The sequence below is a fragment of the Dermochelys coriacea genome, chromosome 9 (genome assembly GCF_009764565.3).
Source record: "Dermochelys coriacea isolate rDerCor1 chromosome 9, rDerCor1.pri.v4, whole genome shotgun sequence".
Classification (NCBI taxonomy): Eukaryota; Metazoa; Chordata; order Testudines; family Dermochelyidae; genus Dermochelys; species Dermochelys coriacea.
Window position 1 is genome coordinate 22,187,111 of NC_050076.1, and position 16,949 is coordinate 22,204,059.

Below are 16,949 nucleotides of genomic sequence, written 5' to 3' on the forward strand. Positions count from 1 at the left end.
CACCTGATAGTTTATTTTATGAGAGTGAAAGGGTGCCTAGGAGACTCTGGAACCCCTGTTGGGGGTAATCTTGCATCTCACACTGATTTGAAGACCCACTGCGTTGGCCTCAAACCTGCTGGAGGAGCATGAGACTTTGCATTCTAGAGGTGAAGCTGTTGGTACCACATCTCATGATACTGTGGCTGGTAGGTAGGACCAGTGAATAGCACAGCGACTATGTAGCCCCTCTGGGAATGATCAGTTCTGAGAGTATTGTCAACTCTGGGTCAGTATAAACTGTTAGGTCATGGAGGATGGTATAACCAGGTTTAGCAGATGGAGAGTGAGAGGGACTTCAGTCTCTAGGCAGAACTATCAATGTAGAGTTGTGTTGATCTTCAGTATCACCTGCTGTGTGTTGGGACCACTGAGTGAGTCCTCCTCTTTGTGGTGTGGTACTGCCGGTACATTCAGTGCTTGATTCTTTTTCTCCCTTGGTGGTGCTATGGTTGGTCCTTCCCACTTTCCCACCCCCTGCACAGGCAGTGGTTTTGGAGTATACTTGGTTCTCAGTGCCCCCAGTATTGACCCTTGCTCCTTGTGAGCTTCAGACATGCCCATACTGGGGTGTGGACTCTCACCTGTCTGACTGATTTCTCCTGCTTCTTATGAGGATGCTTCTTTACTCTCCTCTCATCTCTGCCTGCTAGAGTCCTTAGGCCTAAGATCTGATTCCCATAGGACAAGGGAATGTCAAGTCTGGAGGGGCACTACTACTTCATGGTTCATATGTACAGGGGGGTTAGAAGGTCCAGGATCAGACTGGGGCCTCATGGAATGCTCCATCATGTCTTCAGAGTTGGCATTTGAATGTTTGTTGTATTTGAGGTGGAAAAGAACCTGGAGGGAACATGATCCTCCCCTGGCAATATAAGCGGGAGTCATGGGGATCACCAACTGGGAAGACCCAGGGACAGGCTGTGCAGCACTTGAAGCCCAGGGATCTTGGGCATACTAGGTTCCCCCGAACTGTGAGGGTAATTGGGTTGGGGGAACCCCTAATCCCAAAATTGCCATCAAACTATATGTTAAAACTAACTACCCAGCTATAAAGTTATTTACCGTAAAAAAAAAAAAATGACTAGGAAGGCATGAACACTAGGACAGCTTCAGACACTGAGGAATAACAGCTAAAGTACCAGTTTAGCAGCTAGGACCTTGGTTGATAAATTCCATGTTACTGTAGGCTGGTCATTAAAATTGTAATTTATTTTAAACCAGTTCATTATATATAAACTAAATTGTATAAATGGACTATTTTTTGTTGTTATAGGAAATGCATCATTTTGAGGAGGAATTAACTTGTTCCATTTGCTATAGTATATTTGAAGACCCACGGGTACTACCATGTTCTCACACATTTTGTAGAAATTGTCTGGAAAGCATTCTTCAGCTATCAAGCAACTTTTCCATATGGAGACCACTAAGGCTTCCACTGAAGTGTCCCAATTGCAGAAGTATTGTTGAAATTCCTCCATCTGGTACTGAGTCATTACCTATCAACTTTGCATTAAAGGCTATCATTGACAAATATCAGCAAGAAGACCACCCAGATGTTTCAACATGTAGTGAACATTATAGGCAGCCATTAAACGTTTATTGTCTTTTGGATAGAAAATTAGTGTGTGGCCATTGTCTTACAATAGGTAAACATTATGGTCATCCCATAGATGACCTTCAGAGTGCCTACATGAAAGAAAAGGAGACTCCTGGGAAACTCCTTGAGCAATTAACTGATGAACATTGGACTAATGTATGTTTCCTTATTGAAAAGTTGGAAGAACAGAAATCTCATTGTGAAAACATTGTTCAAGATGATAAGAAAGCTGTATTGCAATATTTTAAGAAACTTAATGACACATTGGAGCATAAAAAGCAAGCTTTGCTAGCTGCTTTGGATGAAGTTAATGCTCACATTTCTGAAGAATATGCACCACTCGTTGAAAACATGAAAAGAATCAGAGAAGAACAGCTTGATTTAATGTCATTGAACTCATCTGTTCAAGAAGAGGAGTCTCCACTTCTTTTCCTTGAGAAGGTTGATGATGTGCGCCAACGCATAAAAGCTTTGAAACAAAAGCAACTACCAGATATCAAACCTGCTGAAGTTTATCCACGAATAGGACAGCTATTGAAGGATGTGTGGTCCAAAACTGAAATTGGTCAGATTAACAAGATCCTCACTCCAAAAATAAAGCTGATTTCAAAAGGGAAGGTATGCCACAAAGGCAATGAGAAGGAAAGAGGACAGTCTAAGGAATTGCACCAGCCTATAAATCCTCTAACAGTGATTCTAATTTCTATGATGATAGTGATGATTATGATTTCATGTACTAAACCAGTATTGTCAGTTGTAAATGAAGTAACTTTGATCTATATTTCAGACCTCTTGCAGTTTGTTTATCAAGATCTGTGCAACAACTTGCAGGCAGTAATGGAAAGGCTATGCCATACATCTAATTTACTGATGGAATTCATGGGGAGAATTGTTTCTTTTTCTTTCTGAATATCTGAAATACTGAGATTAGCAGTTAGGATAATTATAGGAATTCTCGTTATGTTTGAACTATTGTACAAGGCTTGGTTTTTTTAGTTTTTATCTAAATGCTATTGAAATAATAGGTCCTTTACAAAAAATTTAAACTGGTTTTCTAGATTAATTAGTACCAGAATCAGTACACCGAATCACCCCCATTTGCAGAAATATGTGAAGGACAAGACTGAAGAGTGTGTGGGGCAGGGTTCTCTCTTAATACCCCAATTTTTCCCTTATCTTTTCCTGTCCTTTGCCCCCACTACCCTGCCCATTTCTGAATCTCTGCTTTTTGCTGATTATCATTCAACTCAATGAGAGCTGGATGGTAATTCCTCCTAAAGTAGTATGTACCACTCTTCAGTTGCATGTAAGGGGTCACAGTCAAATACATTGCTACTTCATCAGTTGCCCATACTAATTTGTAATGTAGGAGAGCCTAAAGATACTAAACATGCATCTCCAGGAAAAAATCAAGAACAAATCAGAATTGATGCATGTTCTCTCTAAGAAATCCATAAGTTCACAGATTCCAACCTACGAAAGGCAGTTTACAACAGACTGTAACTACTTCTCAAGCATCTACTACCCAGTCCCTTCTTTAAACTAATTTTTTAGGTAGGGTGTGGCTAAAAGTACCACAGAATTAAATATGGGAAGAGAAGACAAATGTTTTAGACATTAAAACTGAGATGGGTAAATCAAATTGTTGAGCCAGTCATTGGCTCCAGTGTACAAAAAGTGTATATTATAAGTGTGTGTGTGTGTGTGTGTGTGTGTGTGTATATATAGCATTTTAGTAGACCTACTATGCTATCTATAGTGAAACCATTTTTTGGTCATTAAATCATTTATGAAATGACTGGGGTTCATCCTGTTGGCTCCAGGCTGTTAGTTGGATCATATTGCTTCAAATTTCCTTATGTACATCATGTATAAGTGATCTTGTATCTTTGAAGTAGGTGCAGGTGCTACTCTCAAACTTTTGGGATAATATTCCTTGGTAAAATGTAAAAGTACAGTCCCAAAAAGTGCTGAATGTGTGCTGCTTTACTAAATGACCTAAATGTGCAAGCAAGAAATTCTAGTTAAGATATGGGGTGAAATCCTGCACCAACTGTAGTAAATGGTAGAACACCCACAGACTTCAGTGGGGCGAGGATTTCATCTTTATTTATTTATTTATTTATTTTTTAAAGAAAAAACTGTAAAAAAATAATGTGAAAATGCAGTATAAATGTCCGCTTAAATATTACTGCACATACATTTAATTTGAAATGTAGTCTACTTTACTCTGAAACAAAAATGTTGACACCCTTCCTCTATAATCAAATTAAGTGCAGTATATTCCATTAGTTAAAATACAAGGGGCTGATTATGTCCCCACTGAAGTTAATTTTTAATAGGTTGATTGATTTACACTTAACAGTGAAGATTTCCCAGTAGCATGAGTCTTTGGATTGATGCTATGGGAATAACTCACCACACATGAGCTCCAAATGGTAGGTTAATTTTGATGCCAGTTCTTTTTTAAAAAAAAAAAAAAAAAAAAAAAAAAAAAAAAAGAAAAAAAGATTTTTAAAAATACTGTTTGTACCATATCAACAAATGTGTTTTTAGTTTTTTTAAAAAGTCCATTTATACTGTAGTACAGCAACACGCCCGCTTAAACTAAGCGATTAGCATTCATGTAGCACTTCACATTTTAAAAGCCTTATTTAAAAAAAAAAAACACATATTCAAGGCATCATCCTGCAAAATGCCAAGAACCTTCAATTCCCATTGACTTCAGTGGAAGTTGAGGATGGTCAGCATCTCGCAGTATCAAACCCCAAGTTAAAGCATTAGTAGTCTTAACTATCACAGTGTTGAGCATCTTCAACATCAACCAGGATTGGGCCCTTGATCCTGTAAAATGGTACTTTAAGCGATCGTTCTTGTACCATACAAACGAGGCTCTACATACCAACTAACAATTTGTGCACTCAATTTTAAAACTCAGGCCCAAAATGTAGAGTTTAAAAAAACCCAACCGAAATGTAATATTTAGAAGTGTGTGTGATTATTTTAAAAAAGAAATTATAATAGTACATCTTTGTTTAGAGCTGGAAATGCCTCTGTAAAAGAGTTTACAATCTTTACAAAGTAGCAGTATGTTAGGACAGGAAAATGGAAAGTACAACTAATTTTTTTCATTGTTCAGCCAGAAAGTAATGGAAATAAGCAGCCAGCATAAAGAGGAATCCAATCAATTATATTCAGAAGTGTGTTTCTAAAAAGTTACATTTGAGGTAAGGCTAGCAGTGGGTAGAGACTTCTGTTTTGGATGGGAAGCGGGGGTATTTGGACCACTGCATATTAAGCATGGTTCTGTATTAAAGTATACAAATTCATCTAATCTTAATATATGGAGGATTTTCTTAATTCCCATTAATACTAAGGGCCAGATTTTTAAAGGCATTTAGGCATCTAATGATACAGATAGGCATCTAGTGGAATTTTCAAAAGTACCTAGGCACCTAATTTCAATGACCTTAAGTGTCTGATTGGATCTCTTCTCTCAGAATGTCTTGTATATTAGTTTCCTGATGTTTTAAATATTTTACAAATATGTTTATAATGCAATTTTACTTTTCCAGATGACATGGATTATTTAGAAAATGTCATTGTAACATTTGACTTCAAAAAAATTCAGAATCTATATTTATTCATGTACTGGATATTTTAATAAATCTATCTAAAAACATATTATGTTGGGGAAGTGGGTACCTCTTATTCTCTCACCCCATATAACCACCTTTAATTCAACACCAAGCTGGAATGGTGGGTTGAACTGATGTCATGAGAGACGGAAGAAGTTACTCACCTTGTACCTTGTTTTTCAAGATGTATCCCCCATAGGTGCATCACTGTAGGTGTGTCTGCGTCCCTGCACTACTGATTGGAGAACTTCGGTAGCAGTGTCCATGCAGCCCACGCATGCAACCCTCCTCAGTTCTTTCTTGATTGCCCCAGACTAGAGAGAGAGTTATAGCTGTCTGTTCACTGATTGATTAGCAATTCTAAAAGAATTAACAGTTTTTAGCTTCCCTCAAAGATTTTTCTTTGTTACTCTGTTTGTATTTTATTTGGCCCTGCTTAAAAAAAAAAAAAAAAAAAAGGGCTTGTTTCCTGCCAACCCCAGTGGGTGAGGAACCTCCCTGGACAAGGGTGTGTACGACTCCCAAGGAATCCATCCCAGTGACTGGCGGACACTTGCAGTGTGTTCACTGCCTGGGAGAGAAGCATATTCCAAAAAAGTGTAGCTTGTGTCAGCAACTGAAGCCCAGATCCAGCAGACAGAGCTAAGACTCAAACTCCTACTCATGAAGCCAGCCTTCAACCCCGGGTGTCCCAGTGGGAGCTCACACCACTCTCTACTTTGAGGGGAGGTGAGCCCAGAGAGATGATCCACTCTTATAAGGCCTCTAAGAAAAGGTCAGTGAGTCCCCATAGCGAGCCCCGATTGAGCCAAAAATGATCTCTGGCTTGATCAGTATCATCGATACTGACAGTGCCAAAGCCATCTAAATCTGCTACATGGGGCATGCATGGTATCGAGTTGATGGAGCAAGTCATGGGCACCCCTCTCTTCTCACCCCATATAACCCCCTTTAACTCAATACCAGGCTCGAAGCTGGGTTGAACCAATGTTATCAAAGCAAGTAGTTTGACAGTGCGGATTACAGATTCCATCTAGCCTTTCTAAATTCCCCATTTTTCTCTGTAGAATGAATTGCAGGAAGATGCTCCCACTCCTTTGTCTAGAAAATGTTAAAGTACCTGATAGACTAAAATTTCTCTCTGGAGAGGCGTATCATACTTTAATTAGGTCTGTTAGCATTAGAGATCCTGAGAATAAAAAAACTGTCTTTGGCACCAGTTTTACTTCAGACTTTCCAGCTCATGCGTCAGTATATCATGCACTGCCAGCCCTACACCTGCTCAGTTCCTTCTTACTGCATGTGATGGTTAGTTGGAGCATCTCTTCTCACTTTGAGCCTTAGGGCCTTGTAAATAGTTGTTTTTAGTAGTTAGTGTTAAGTATTTAAGTGTAGTTAGGAGTTAGAGTCCCAGTGGGGACTTTGTCCTCAGTCTCCAGGGTTTAAACCCTCCGCGGACTGAAACAGGCCTATGCCTGTAAGTGACCTCCACAGCAGCTGCCTCAAGTACTCGGGGAAATCATGTGAAGGACAAGTGGTCGTATTTGTAAATATTTTCGACCCAGGACTCGGAAAGAGTGGGATATTTGTTTGTGGGCTCTCCTCCTGGAGGCTGCCCTTCATCTAGCTTCCGAGTCGTCCCTCCAAGACTTGGCTAGTACCTCAGCCTTGGTTCGGAGCGCAACCCCGGCACGGAGCTCAGCTGGCACCACTCCCTGTTTCTGGTGCCCAGAAAGAAAATGAAGAGACACGGCTCCCCAGCACCAGGCAAGAAAGGCCATGGAGCATCGCACAAAGGATCCAGTTTGTGCTGCCCTGCCACTCCAGAGCCACGTGGATGGGCCTCCCTAGTCACGGCCGTTAGCCCCTTAAAGGATCCACCACTGACTCCTGGGAATGATAGCGGACCCAAGCTTTGGACGGCATCGATGCCTTCCCAAGCTCCACCAGCACTGAGAGAGCAGAGGCCTCTGCCCATGCCACCAGCACAACAGGAAGCATCAAAGGCTCCCTATGTGGGCAAACTAGCCACTAAGACCTATGGGGGCAGTGGAGCACCACCAATCTCCTGAGACAAGGCAGCATTCTCCATCTCCGTGCCACAGATCTCCAGCGTCGCAGACCATGTCCTCTGCTCGGCCTTGGTCACCGGCATTGCGATCATGGTCCCCGCCATCTCAACATGGATCATCTTGGGGGAGGCACCAGTCTCCATTCCACCGGCACCATTCGCCCTCCCACCGGTCATCCTCTCGTCACAGATCTTGCTCGCCTGCCCCGTGGGAACATTCCTCATCGCAATTCTGGTCCCCCTGGCCGATCCTCCCACTCCAAACACCGGTCTCTAGTGGCGATAGCCAGCGGGGAGACACAGCGGTGACGGCCCCACTGTAGTCACTGGAAGGGGATTCCTCCAGCACAGAAGGGCAGTTCAGCCCCTTGCCAAGACCCCACCAGTTTGAATGGGCACCTGAGGCACGCATCGACATCTATAATGTCGCCTTGGCAGCACAGCAAGTGGTCAGCGCTGTGGCCTTATTGGAGTGTGTTGGGCATGCCAGAGATGATGATGCCTCCTTTACACCGCTCATCTGCTGCTGCCTCAGTGCATGAGATGAGCTTGGAGGTTGAGGTAGAGGAGACAGCGCTCACCGCAAAACTCCCCTCCCCAACAGGGGATAATGCCCCGGAGCCTCCCTTGGCGATAGTCATCATCCTCATCCTCAGCTGAGGTGGTCGTGGGATCCTCAAGGGCTAGCCCACGAGACAATTTTCTGCTTCGATGCGTGGCTGAGAACTTGAGCCTAGAGATGGAGGAGCTGGCCAAGCAGGCAGACACGTGTTCAATGTCTTCTCAGCCTCTACCCTGGCCTGTGTTGCACTACCAGTACATGACAGGGTCCTGAAAATTGCCTCTGGCAAACCCCATCATCCATCCCTCCCCAGCTCCAAAAGGCTCGAAAAGAAGTACTTCATCCTAGCCAAAGGGTTCAAGTACCTTTATACCCACCCACCTCTAGGTTCACTGGTTGTCTCTGTGGCCAACAAAAAGGTAAAACAGGAGCACAGTAGTTCAATTTCCAAAAATAAAGAGGCCAAAAGACTGGACCTTTTTGGGAGAAAAATTTATTCAACAGCCAACGTGCAATTCCGAGTGGCGAACCATCAGGCCCTCTTGGGCAGGTACAATTTTAACTTATGAGACTTGCTCCATAAGTTCAAGGATTCCCTTCCCTCAGGGTCTGGCCCAGGAATTTGGCACCAGGGTGTAGGAAAGCACCGTGATGCCTAGGAGCTCTCTCCAGATGACGTGGGACATGACAGACTTGGTGGCTAGGGTGGTCGTGGCGGCAATGGTCATGCAGCGCAGCTCCTGGCTTCAGACTGCTGGCCTGTCCCAAGAGATGCAGACCTCTATCCAGCACTTCCCATTCAAAGGGAACGGTCTTTTTTCAGAGCAGACTGATATGAGGCTGCATGGATTAAAGGACACTTGGGCCTGAAGGTTCGTCAGCGCCTGCTGCCATGTAGGTGGAACCAGGGGCCAGAGACTGAAGTCCTGCAGCTGGAGGCCAGGGCTGCGTGGCCAGAGCCGACGTAGGGAGGTCAGTACCTACTGCCCCATGTTCAGAGTCCAGGATCACCCGCCCAGGTTCCTGAAATCCCACTGCTGGAGCCTGCTGCCCAAACCCCCTCCCCCCCCCAACATGGGTTGAGAACTCATCTTGCTCCTGCAGCATTGTGCCCCACCTCTCTCCAGAGGCAGTGCATCCAGGAGCAACAAGGAGGGAGGGGGAGGAGCCAGTGCTTTGCCCCCAGCTTCCCGTCATCACCCAGGAGGCTGTTGTGGCCACACAAAAAGCCCATGGTGGCCACACTTGAGAAATGTTGTGCTAAGGAGTCCCCTTTTCAGTCCCTGTCATAAATATAAAGGGAAGGGTAACCACCTTTTTGTATACAGTGCTATAAAATCCCTCCTGGCCAGAGGCAAAGTCCTTTTACCTGTAAAGGGTTAAGAAGCTCAGGGCACCTGACTCAAAATGACCAATGAGGGGACAAGATACTTTCAAATCCGGAGAGGGGATGGGAAAAGCTTTTGTCTGTCTGTCTGTGTAATACCTTTGCAGGGAACAGATCAACGATGCAAACCCTCCAACTCCTGTAGAGTTAATAAGTAATCTAGCTAGAAAATGCATTAGGTTTTCTTTGTTTTGGCTTGTGAAATTCGCTGTGCTGGAGGAAATGTGTATGCCTGTTTTTGTGTCTTTTTGTAATTTAAGGTTTTGCCTAGAGGGATTCTCTGTGTTTTGAATCTGACTGCCTGTAAGATTATCTTCCATTCTGATCTTACAGAGTTGTTCTCTTATCTTTTTTTGTTCTTCTAATAAAGTTCTGTTTTTTAAGAATCTGATTGGGGTTTTGGAGTCTTAAAAATCCAAGGCTGGCTTGTGCTCATCTTGTTTGTTCTCAAGCCTCCCCAGGAAAGGGGATGGAGGACTTGGGGGGATATTTTGGGGAAATAGGAACTCCAAGTGGTCCTTTCCCTGTTCTTTGTCTAAATCACTTGGTGGTGGCAGCATACTGTTCAAGGACAAGGCGAAATTTGTGCCTTGGGAATGTTTTTAACCTAAGCTAGTAAAAATGAGCTTAGGAGGGTCTTTCATGCCGATCCCCACATCTGTACCCTAGAGTTCAGAGTGGGGAGGAAACCCTGAGAGTCCCCTTCTTGACAAAAATACTCATCAGTTTGGGGAGTTTGATTGGACCACCTGCAGTTCCAAAGCACCTGGTTCCCAAATGACATGAGGCTACATGGAAACATCCTAGAGCTCAAAGCCATCAGACTTGGCTGTATAGTGTTCCTACCAGTCCTTCAAAACTTGTTAGTGCAGATCTTCAGAAAAGCATGAGGGCCATGCACTACCTAACAAGCAAGTGGAACTGGTGCCATTGGAATGAGTTAACACGGATGGCTCTTCACCTCCCAGGAGTCAAACAATTTAGACCTCCTGAGCAGGCAGTCGAATGGTTATTACACAGAGCCATCTTGAAAGCAATATTCCATAAGTTAGGGATACCTGAAGTACTTGTTCAGCACCTAGGACAACGCAAAATGCCAGAACTTTGCTCTAGAGGAGGCCTGAGTCCAGGGTTGCTACCAGATGCCTTCCTCTGGAACAAGGGCTTGCTGTATTCTTTCCCATCACCTCCCCAATTCCCAAAAATCAAGAGAGACAAATTCACTATAATTTTGGTGGTTCCATTCTAGTGAAGACTGTTCTGGCTCACATACTTACTTTGCATGTCTGTTGAGCTTTCAGAATTGCCTGGATCTGATCTGATCTCATAGCATCATGGCCAGATATTCCATTCAGAGCTGAAATCAAACACCTGACTGCATGGCTGTTGACTGGCTGAGTACCATGGACAAATGCTGCTTCCTACTGGTTCAGGAAATGCAAAACTTTCTAGCTTGTAGTAGAAAGAAGACCACCATAACTATTTACACTGCTAAATGGAAGAGGTTGTTTATTTGGGCGATGAAAACATCACCTATTTTAGGAGTATCACTAGTTGCCATCCTGGAGTACACTTGCTTGCCCTAAAGTATTCAGGCCCCTCCATCAGTTCCATAAGAGTACATTTGGCAGCTATATCTGCCCATCATCCCCTCAAAGGCCACACTGCCTTCTTTTGCCCAACAGTAGCTAAGTTTCTCAAAGAATTTATTCATATTTTCCCACAGTAAGAAAGAAAGACTTCTCCTATGGGACTTCACTTTGAACCATTGGTGAGCTGCTCTTTGTACCATTTGTCAACAAAGACAGTCATTTTAGTGGCTATAATCCCAGCCAGAAGGGATAAGGGAGATCCAAGCCCTTATGGCATTTCCAATTTATACAGTATTCCACAAGTACAAAGTAAATAAGGCTTCAACCAAAGTGGTCTTCTCCTTTCAGATGATCCACCTACCAGTTTTCTTCCCCAACTCCCATACTCCTTGGGAGTGAAGGGAAGCCAAACGTCGCATCTTTAGGCGCTCTCTTACTATCTAGCCAAAACAAAAGCATTCAGGCATTCTCCTAAATTATTACTAGTGTTTGTCAACAGAATAGACAACCCATCTCCACCCAAAGATTATTGAAATTGGTCTCTGACTATATTAGAAAGTAGTCCACTTGGATCCACACCTGTTTAGTTTAGGATCCATTTAACCAGCACTCAGGCAGCCTCTGCTGCTTCTCTGAGAAGCATTCCAGTCTAATGTTTGTAAAGCAGCTACCTGGAGTTCAGTTCAAACCTTTAGTCAGATTACTTCAGATTAGACACCTGCTTTGTCAGAGCTGTTGTGTAGTGATTGGTTCAGTAGGCTGTGAGGACCCACCTCCAGGCCACCAGTTACACTTTTGCTGACTCACAAGCAGCAATACATGTGGGTAATCACAAAGAAGAGAGAACAGTTGCTTACTCCACAGTAATTGTAGTTCTTTGAAATGTGTTATCCACATTTTTCAAAACTTGCTCTCCTTTCCCACTCCTACAGCATCCTTGGCAATCTGGATTCTGATTTTAGCAAAAGAACCCTTTATGCTCTTGTCTACAGGGAGTCAGATGGCATGTAGGGGGCAGCTATGGCCCCAAAGGACACTGCTATTCAAAAACGTTCTGGTCTCCTCCTCATGGGGTTGGGGGCATATACGTACCAAGAGTGAAATCTGTGTGGATGACACAGCCAAGAAACAGAGTTATTGTAAGGTAAGTAACTCTTCTTTCATGCATGTGGTACTGTCATGATAACTGTACCAGGATGTTGGATACCACTGGTACTTGAGTGCTGGGTAACAAAGTGCTGGATACCACTGGGTACTGAGATGGTGGGTACCAAAGTTAGTGCCAGAGGAAATGTGGTCTGCAGTGTTAGCCTGTTCTGCCATTCTTCTGTTTCAAAGTTGGTACTAAGTTGTCAGAGTGACCTTCTTATCCATTGGCTACCCTTTAAATGCAGAACCTGAGACCAGTCTAACACATGGTGAGACTCTTTGTGTTTTGCTTTCATAAGCACCAGAGGGGTGACCTTCCTCTCAGATCTGAAGGAGGAAGGATTAGCTGCTCAGCTGGTCTCAGAAGCTAATGCTCAGAAGCTAATGACAACAGAGCCCCAAAGCATTGTGATGATCAAAGATAGCTGACAGATATACTCTTATAGAGCTGATGGAGAGGCCTGCACACCTTAGGATGAGCAGATCCAGGATAGTGGTTAGTAGTACTTCTGAAGGACATCAGTGATATTTCCATTGCCCAGATAGAGAACCTCATTCATTTAGAAGCTTACCATAAATCTCATGGGTACTATAAAGTGGATCAAATGGCATTATTTTCAACCCAGAAAGTACAATCATTACTGTTGAGAGTGGTAGTAAATGCTCAGTCATCAATGCCAGGGCTTTTTGGTACCATAGATGGGCCCTCAGTCTGTTCTGGGTCCTCTGGTCCTGGGGGCTTCAGCATGAGTATGGGAAAAGTTCAGGCACCCTATTTCTGGGAGCTTCAGGGCTAATTGTTTCGATCCTCTGTACGAGGTGCAGTGGTGGCTTTGGTAGACTGCATTGAGGTTGTGGGTGGCTGCCAGTTGCGAAGATATCAGTGGAACCTGATTTGGGCCCAGAATTGCCTCTTATGCTGGGTCTGCTTAGTGCCAGAGTGGGCGGTCTGTGTCTTCAGTCACTATGGGAGCAATGCTTCTTGCATCCTCTACTGTCAGAGGATGACAGGGATGGCCTGGTAGACTCTATAGTGGAGGAGTGGGTCTTCAATACTGAATGGGCTCTGGAACCCGAGGTGGACTGTTACCTGACAGGAATGCTCTGGGAGGCAGGTTGGTTGGTGAGGTGGTCTTCTCTCCCTTGGGCCGATGAAGTCCTCATGGAGCTCTCCAGCAAGACATGTATAGAACATTCGTGTGCTTCCCCAAGGCAAAAAGGAATTTTGCATCCATCATTAATGGGGCAGGACTTGAATCTGATGGTCTTAGACTCTGCCATGTACAGAGGAGTGGTCCAATGTTGGAGGGACTTCCTGGAGTCAAAGTCCTCTTCTAAATCCCTCCTTTTTATTTTTATTTTTTTTTGCCAGTTGTCTTAATTTAAAAAAAACCTGTACTAACTACAACTGGAAACTAAGTAGAAAAAACAATCATAGCGTGTAGACACACAAATACTGCAGATATTCAGTCTAACAGCCTAAGAAGGAACTGGAGAGCAGTTGCAGCCTTCCTTCCCATTATGCCCTTGTTTGTGGAGCGCAGGAGGGCACACAGGCTCAGGTGTGGCCCCAGTAGACATTGCTATTAAAAGATATTCTAGTCTTGAATACATGTGATGCATACACACCAGAAGTAAAATATGCGTTGACAATCAATTGTAGAGAAAGTGTAGGTATTCTAGGTCTGGATGAAGAAATCCCTGCTTCAAGAGGTCTGGTCTTCTCTTCAGGTGCAATGTGGATTCTTTGGCTGCTAAACAAGTCCAAGGTGCATTCTGGGCCAGGGGAAACCTAGGACAAAGACTTCAATTCTTTTGTCTTTTCTGTAACCTTAATTTGAACTATCTTGGAAGGTAGCAAATTCTTCTTTGCCCAGGACATTTACATTGCTGCAGAGAAGCTTTGATCTCAAGTTACTCCCAGATTTTAGAAGTAATATAAATACTCATGCTTCAAACATAAGCCAACCTCTAATGGAAGGTACTAGAAGCTTATTCTAGATATGTGGTCCCTATCTGGATTCCAAACATGGAGTGTGCATGCTCGCCATATGCCAGAACTGTTCATAATAGTGTCCGCTGACCGCATGGTGTGTCCGAGGCTTTAAGAGGCTGTGCAGGTCGACGCCACTCCAGTTCCCTCATACCAGTAAGCAAAGGAGCCTGAAGCAGAGGGGATGGAGGGCGGGATTGGAATCCAGATATGGACCACATGTCTTGAAGAACCTCCAGTTACAGTAAATAACCACCTCTTCCTCTTTGACTGATGATCCCTATGTGGATTCTAAGCGTGGGAGAGTAGCAAGTAGTGCTCGGCGCAGAGGTAAGTGTGACGGTTCTTGAGACGACATTGTCTGTAGAACAGCCTGATTGACTGCCACATCCATCACCAAGGCAGTGGCAATGGTGTACTGGGCGGAAAAGGTGTGGACAGAGGACCAAGTATCACCCTACAAATGTCCTGACATGGGACATCCGCAAGGAAAGCCAACGTGGCAGCAGACGCTCGCATGGAGTGGGCCAAGACGAGCAGGGGAAGAGAGAACATGAGAGAGCACATAGCAGTCCGTTATAAAATGGGAGATCTATTTGGAGAGGTGTTGCAAAGAGAGGGCGCGGCTCAGGCAGCACTCTGCAATGGTGATGAAGAGCCTGAGGGATGCCCAGAAGGTGCGGGTATGTTGGAGATAAAAGGCTAATGCCCGGCTGACATCGAGAGAGTGAAACGCATACTCCCTGGGAGAGGTGTGCGGTTTAGGGTAGAGGATCGGCATGCACTGGTTGAAGTGGAATGGGGAGGCCACCTTGGAGAGGGATTTGGAATGAAGACACAGGGAGACCTTGTCTCTGTGGAAGATGGTAAAAGGCAGGGCTGGCATTATGGCTGCTAGCTGGCTAACTTGCTGGGTGGAGGTGATAGCCACCAAAAAGATCACCTTCATGGAAAGATGGATGAGGGAGCAGGTCAGAGGGTGGCTTAATGAGGGCGGAGAGGACAAGATTTAGGTCCCAGGAGGGACTAGTCTTCTGCACGGAAGGGAAGGCATTGAGAATGCTGTGAAGGAAGAAGGTGAAGATGGAAAAGCCATTCACAGGGCGAAGGAAGGCACTGAGCGCTGCCAGGGGGATGCAGACGGAGGAGTGGGTGAGGCCCAATTGGCGGAAGTGAAGGAGGTATTCCAGGAGGATGAGGATGGAGATGAAGTCCAACAGATGTCGGTGGCTGTGCGCCCATTTGGTGAAGTGGCACCATTTAGCCTGTTAACAGGCTCTAGTGGATTGGCATCTGCAATGAGAGAGGACATTGTGCATGGTGGATGGAGCCCCATCCAAATACCAGGCCCTGAGATGGAGCAGGCCTCAGTTGGGTTGTTGTAGGCGGCTGTTTGAGGAGATCCAGAAGGGCTGGAAGATGGATTGTGTGGGCGAGCAGAGAACTGAAGGAAATCTGGGTACCAATACTGGCGAGGCCTGGGGACGGGCTATTAGAAGAACCATTGCTCGATCAAGTCACACTTAGTGCAGGACTTGGGAGTAGGGAGATGGGTGGAAATGCATATCATTTTGGTGGTCCAGGGAATAACAAGCGTGTTGCCCTGTGAACCCTAAGGAGGGCTCCTCTGGAGCAGAAGAGAGGAAGTTTGTGGTTGTCTAGCGTCGTCAAGAAGTCCCAGTGCGGCGAGCCCCACTGGCAAAAGAGCAATTGGAGGGTGGGATCATGAAGCTGCCACTCATGATTGGTGAGGAAAGAATGGCTGAGCATGTCCTCCAGAGAATTGCTTCTGCCCAGGAGGTGTATAGCATAGATGGTCACCCTGTGCCTGAGACACCAATTCCAAAGAAGGCTGGCCCTCACGCAGAGGGAGGAGGACCTGGCCATGCTCTGCTTGTTGATGTATACAACTGCTGTCATGTTATTGGAAAGCAGCTGAATATGGTGAGAATGGATGAAAGGCAGGTACGCCCAGCAGGCAAGGCAGACGGCCCGTAGTTCCAGAATGTTGATTTGCATCCAGCTTCCCAGGGCAACCAGAGACCATGAGCTGCATGGCCGTCCAGGTGGGTCCCCCAGCCCGCATGCGAGGCATCCATGGTGAGAGTGATGTGGCGTGTTGGGGGTATGAACAGGATGCTGGCCAGGACCACAGTTGGATTTCTCCACCAGGTGAGGGAAGCCAGTACGAGGTGTGGGGAGGGGATCAGGATTGGCTGGCCCAGATGGTCTGACTGCGGGCTGTAGACTGAACAGAGCCACAGCTGGAGGCAACACATATGAAGGTGAGCATACAATGTAACCGAGGAGCAGGCCACCATAAGGCCTAGGAGGGAAAGGCAATGGTGTGGTGCATACTTGGACAGTGGCGGAGTTGCATGATGAGAGTGGTGAGGTTGGGGAAGTGGTCAGAGGGGAGACACCTTCACCGTATGACTGATTTTTCCCTCGCTGATGCAAATTCCCAACTTGCCAAGGAAGGTGTGACAAGGAGGCAGGGGGAGCCAGTTGTCAAGGTAGGGGAATAAGGAATGGCCCAGCCAACACATGTAGGCTGCCATGACTGAAAATGGGAGCCGCAGGGGTGGTGCTTTTGGACAGGGCAGCATGCAGGGTCGCCTGGCTGCGCCTCCACGTAGGAGCCAGAGAGGGAACATGCCGCTGCTTTTGGGAGCTGCTGCCTTGAGGTAAGCGCTACCTGGAGCCTGCACCCCTGACCCCCTCCTATGCCTCAATCCCCTTCCCCATCCCTGATCCCCCTCCTGCCCTCCAAACCCTTCTGTCCCAGCCTGGAGCAACCTCCTGTACCCTGAACTCATTTCTGGCCCCATCCAAGAGCTCGCACCCCCTCCCACACCCCAATCCCCCATATGGTGAGCATTCATGGTCAGCCATACAATTTCCATACTCAGATGTGC

At 45.5% G+C, this 16,949-nt stretch overlaps 1 protein-coding gene across 9 annotated transcripts in view; it reads left to right on the forward strand.

The window, feature by feature from the left end:
- The window catches only part of TRIM59 (tripartite motif containing 59), a 77,446-nt gene that overhangs the window by 18,155 nt on the left and 42,342 nt on the right, over window positions 1-16,949 (forward strand). For 6 of the 9 annotated variants that reach the window (XM_038415879.2, XM_043491889.1, XM_038415878.2 and 3 more), the window contains exon 2: window positions 1,316-5,321. In XM_038415879.2, the coding sequence (XP_038271807.1) occupies window positions 1,319-2,548 (1,230 nt within the window). In that variant the 5' untranslated portion in view covers window positions 1,316-1,318 and the 3' untranslated portion in view covers window positions 2,549-5,321. Of the gene's footprint in view, window positions 1-1,315; window positions 8,329-16,949 lie in introns of those variants that run through there. The other 3 variants (XR_006274063.1, XM_043491890.1, XM_043491891.1) reach the window with 3 other exon arrangements.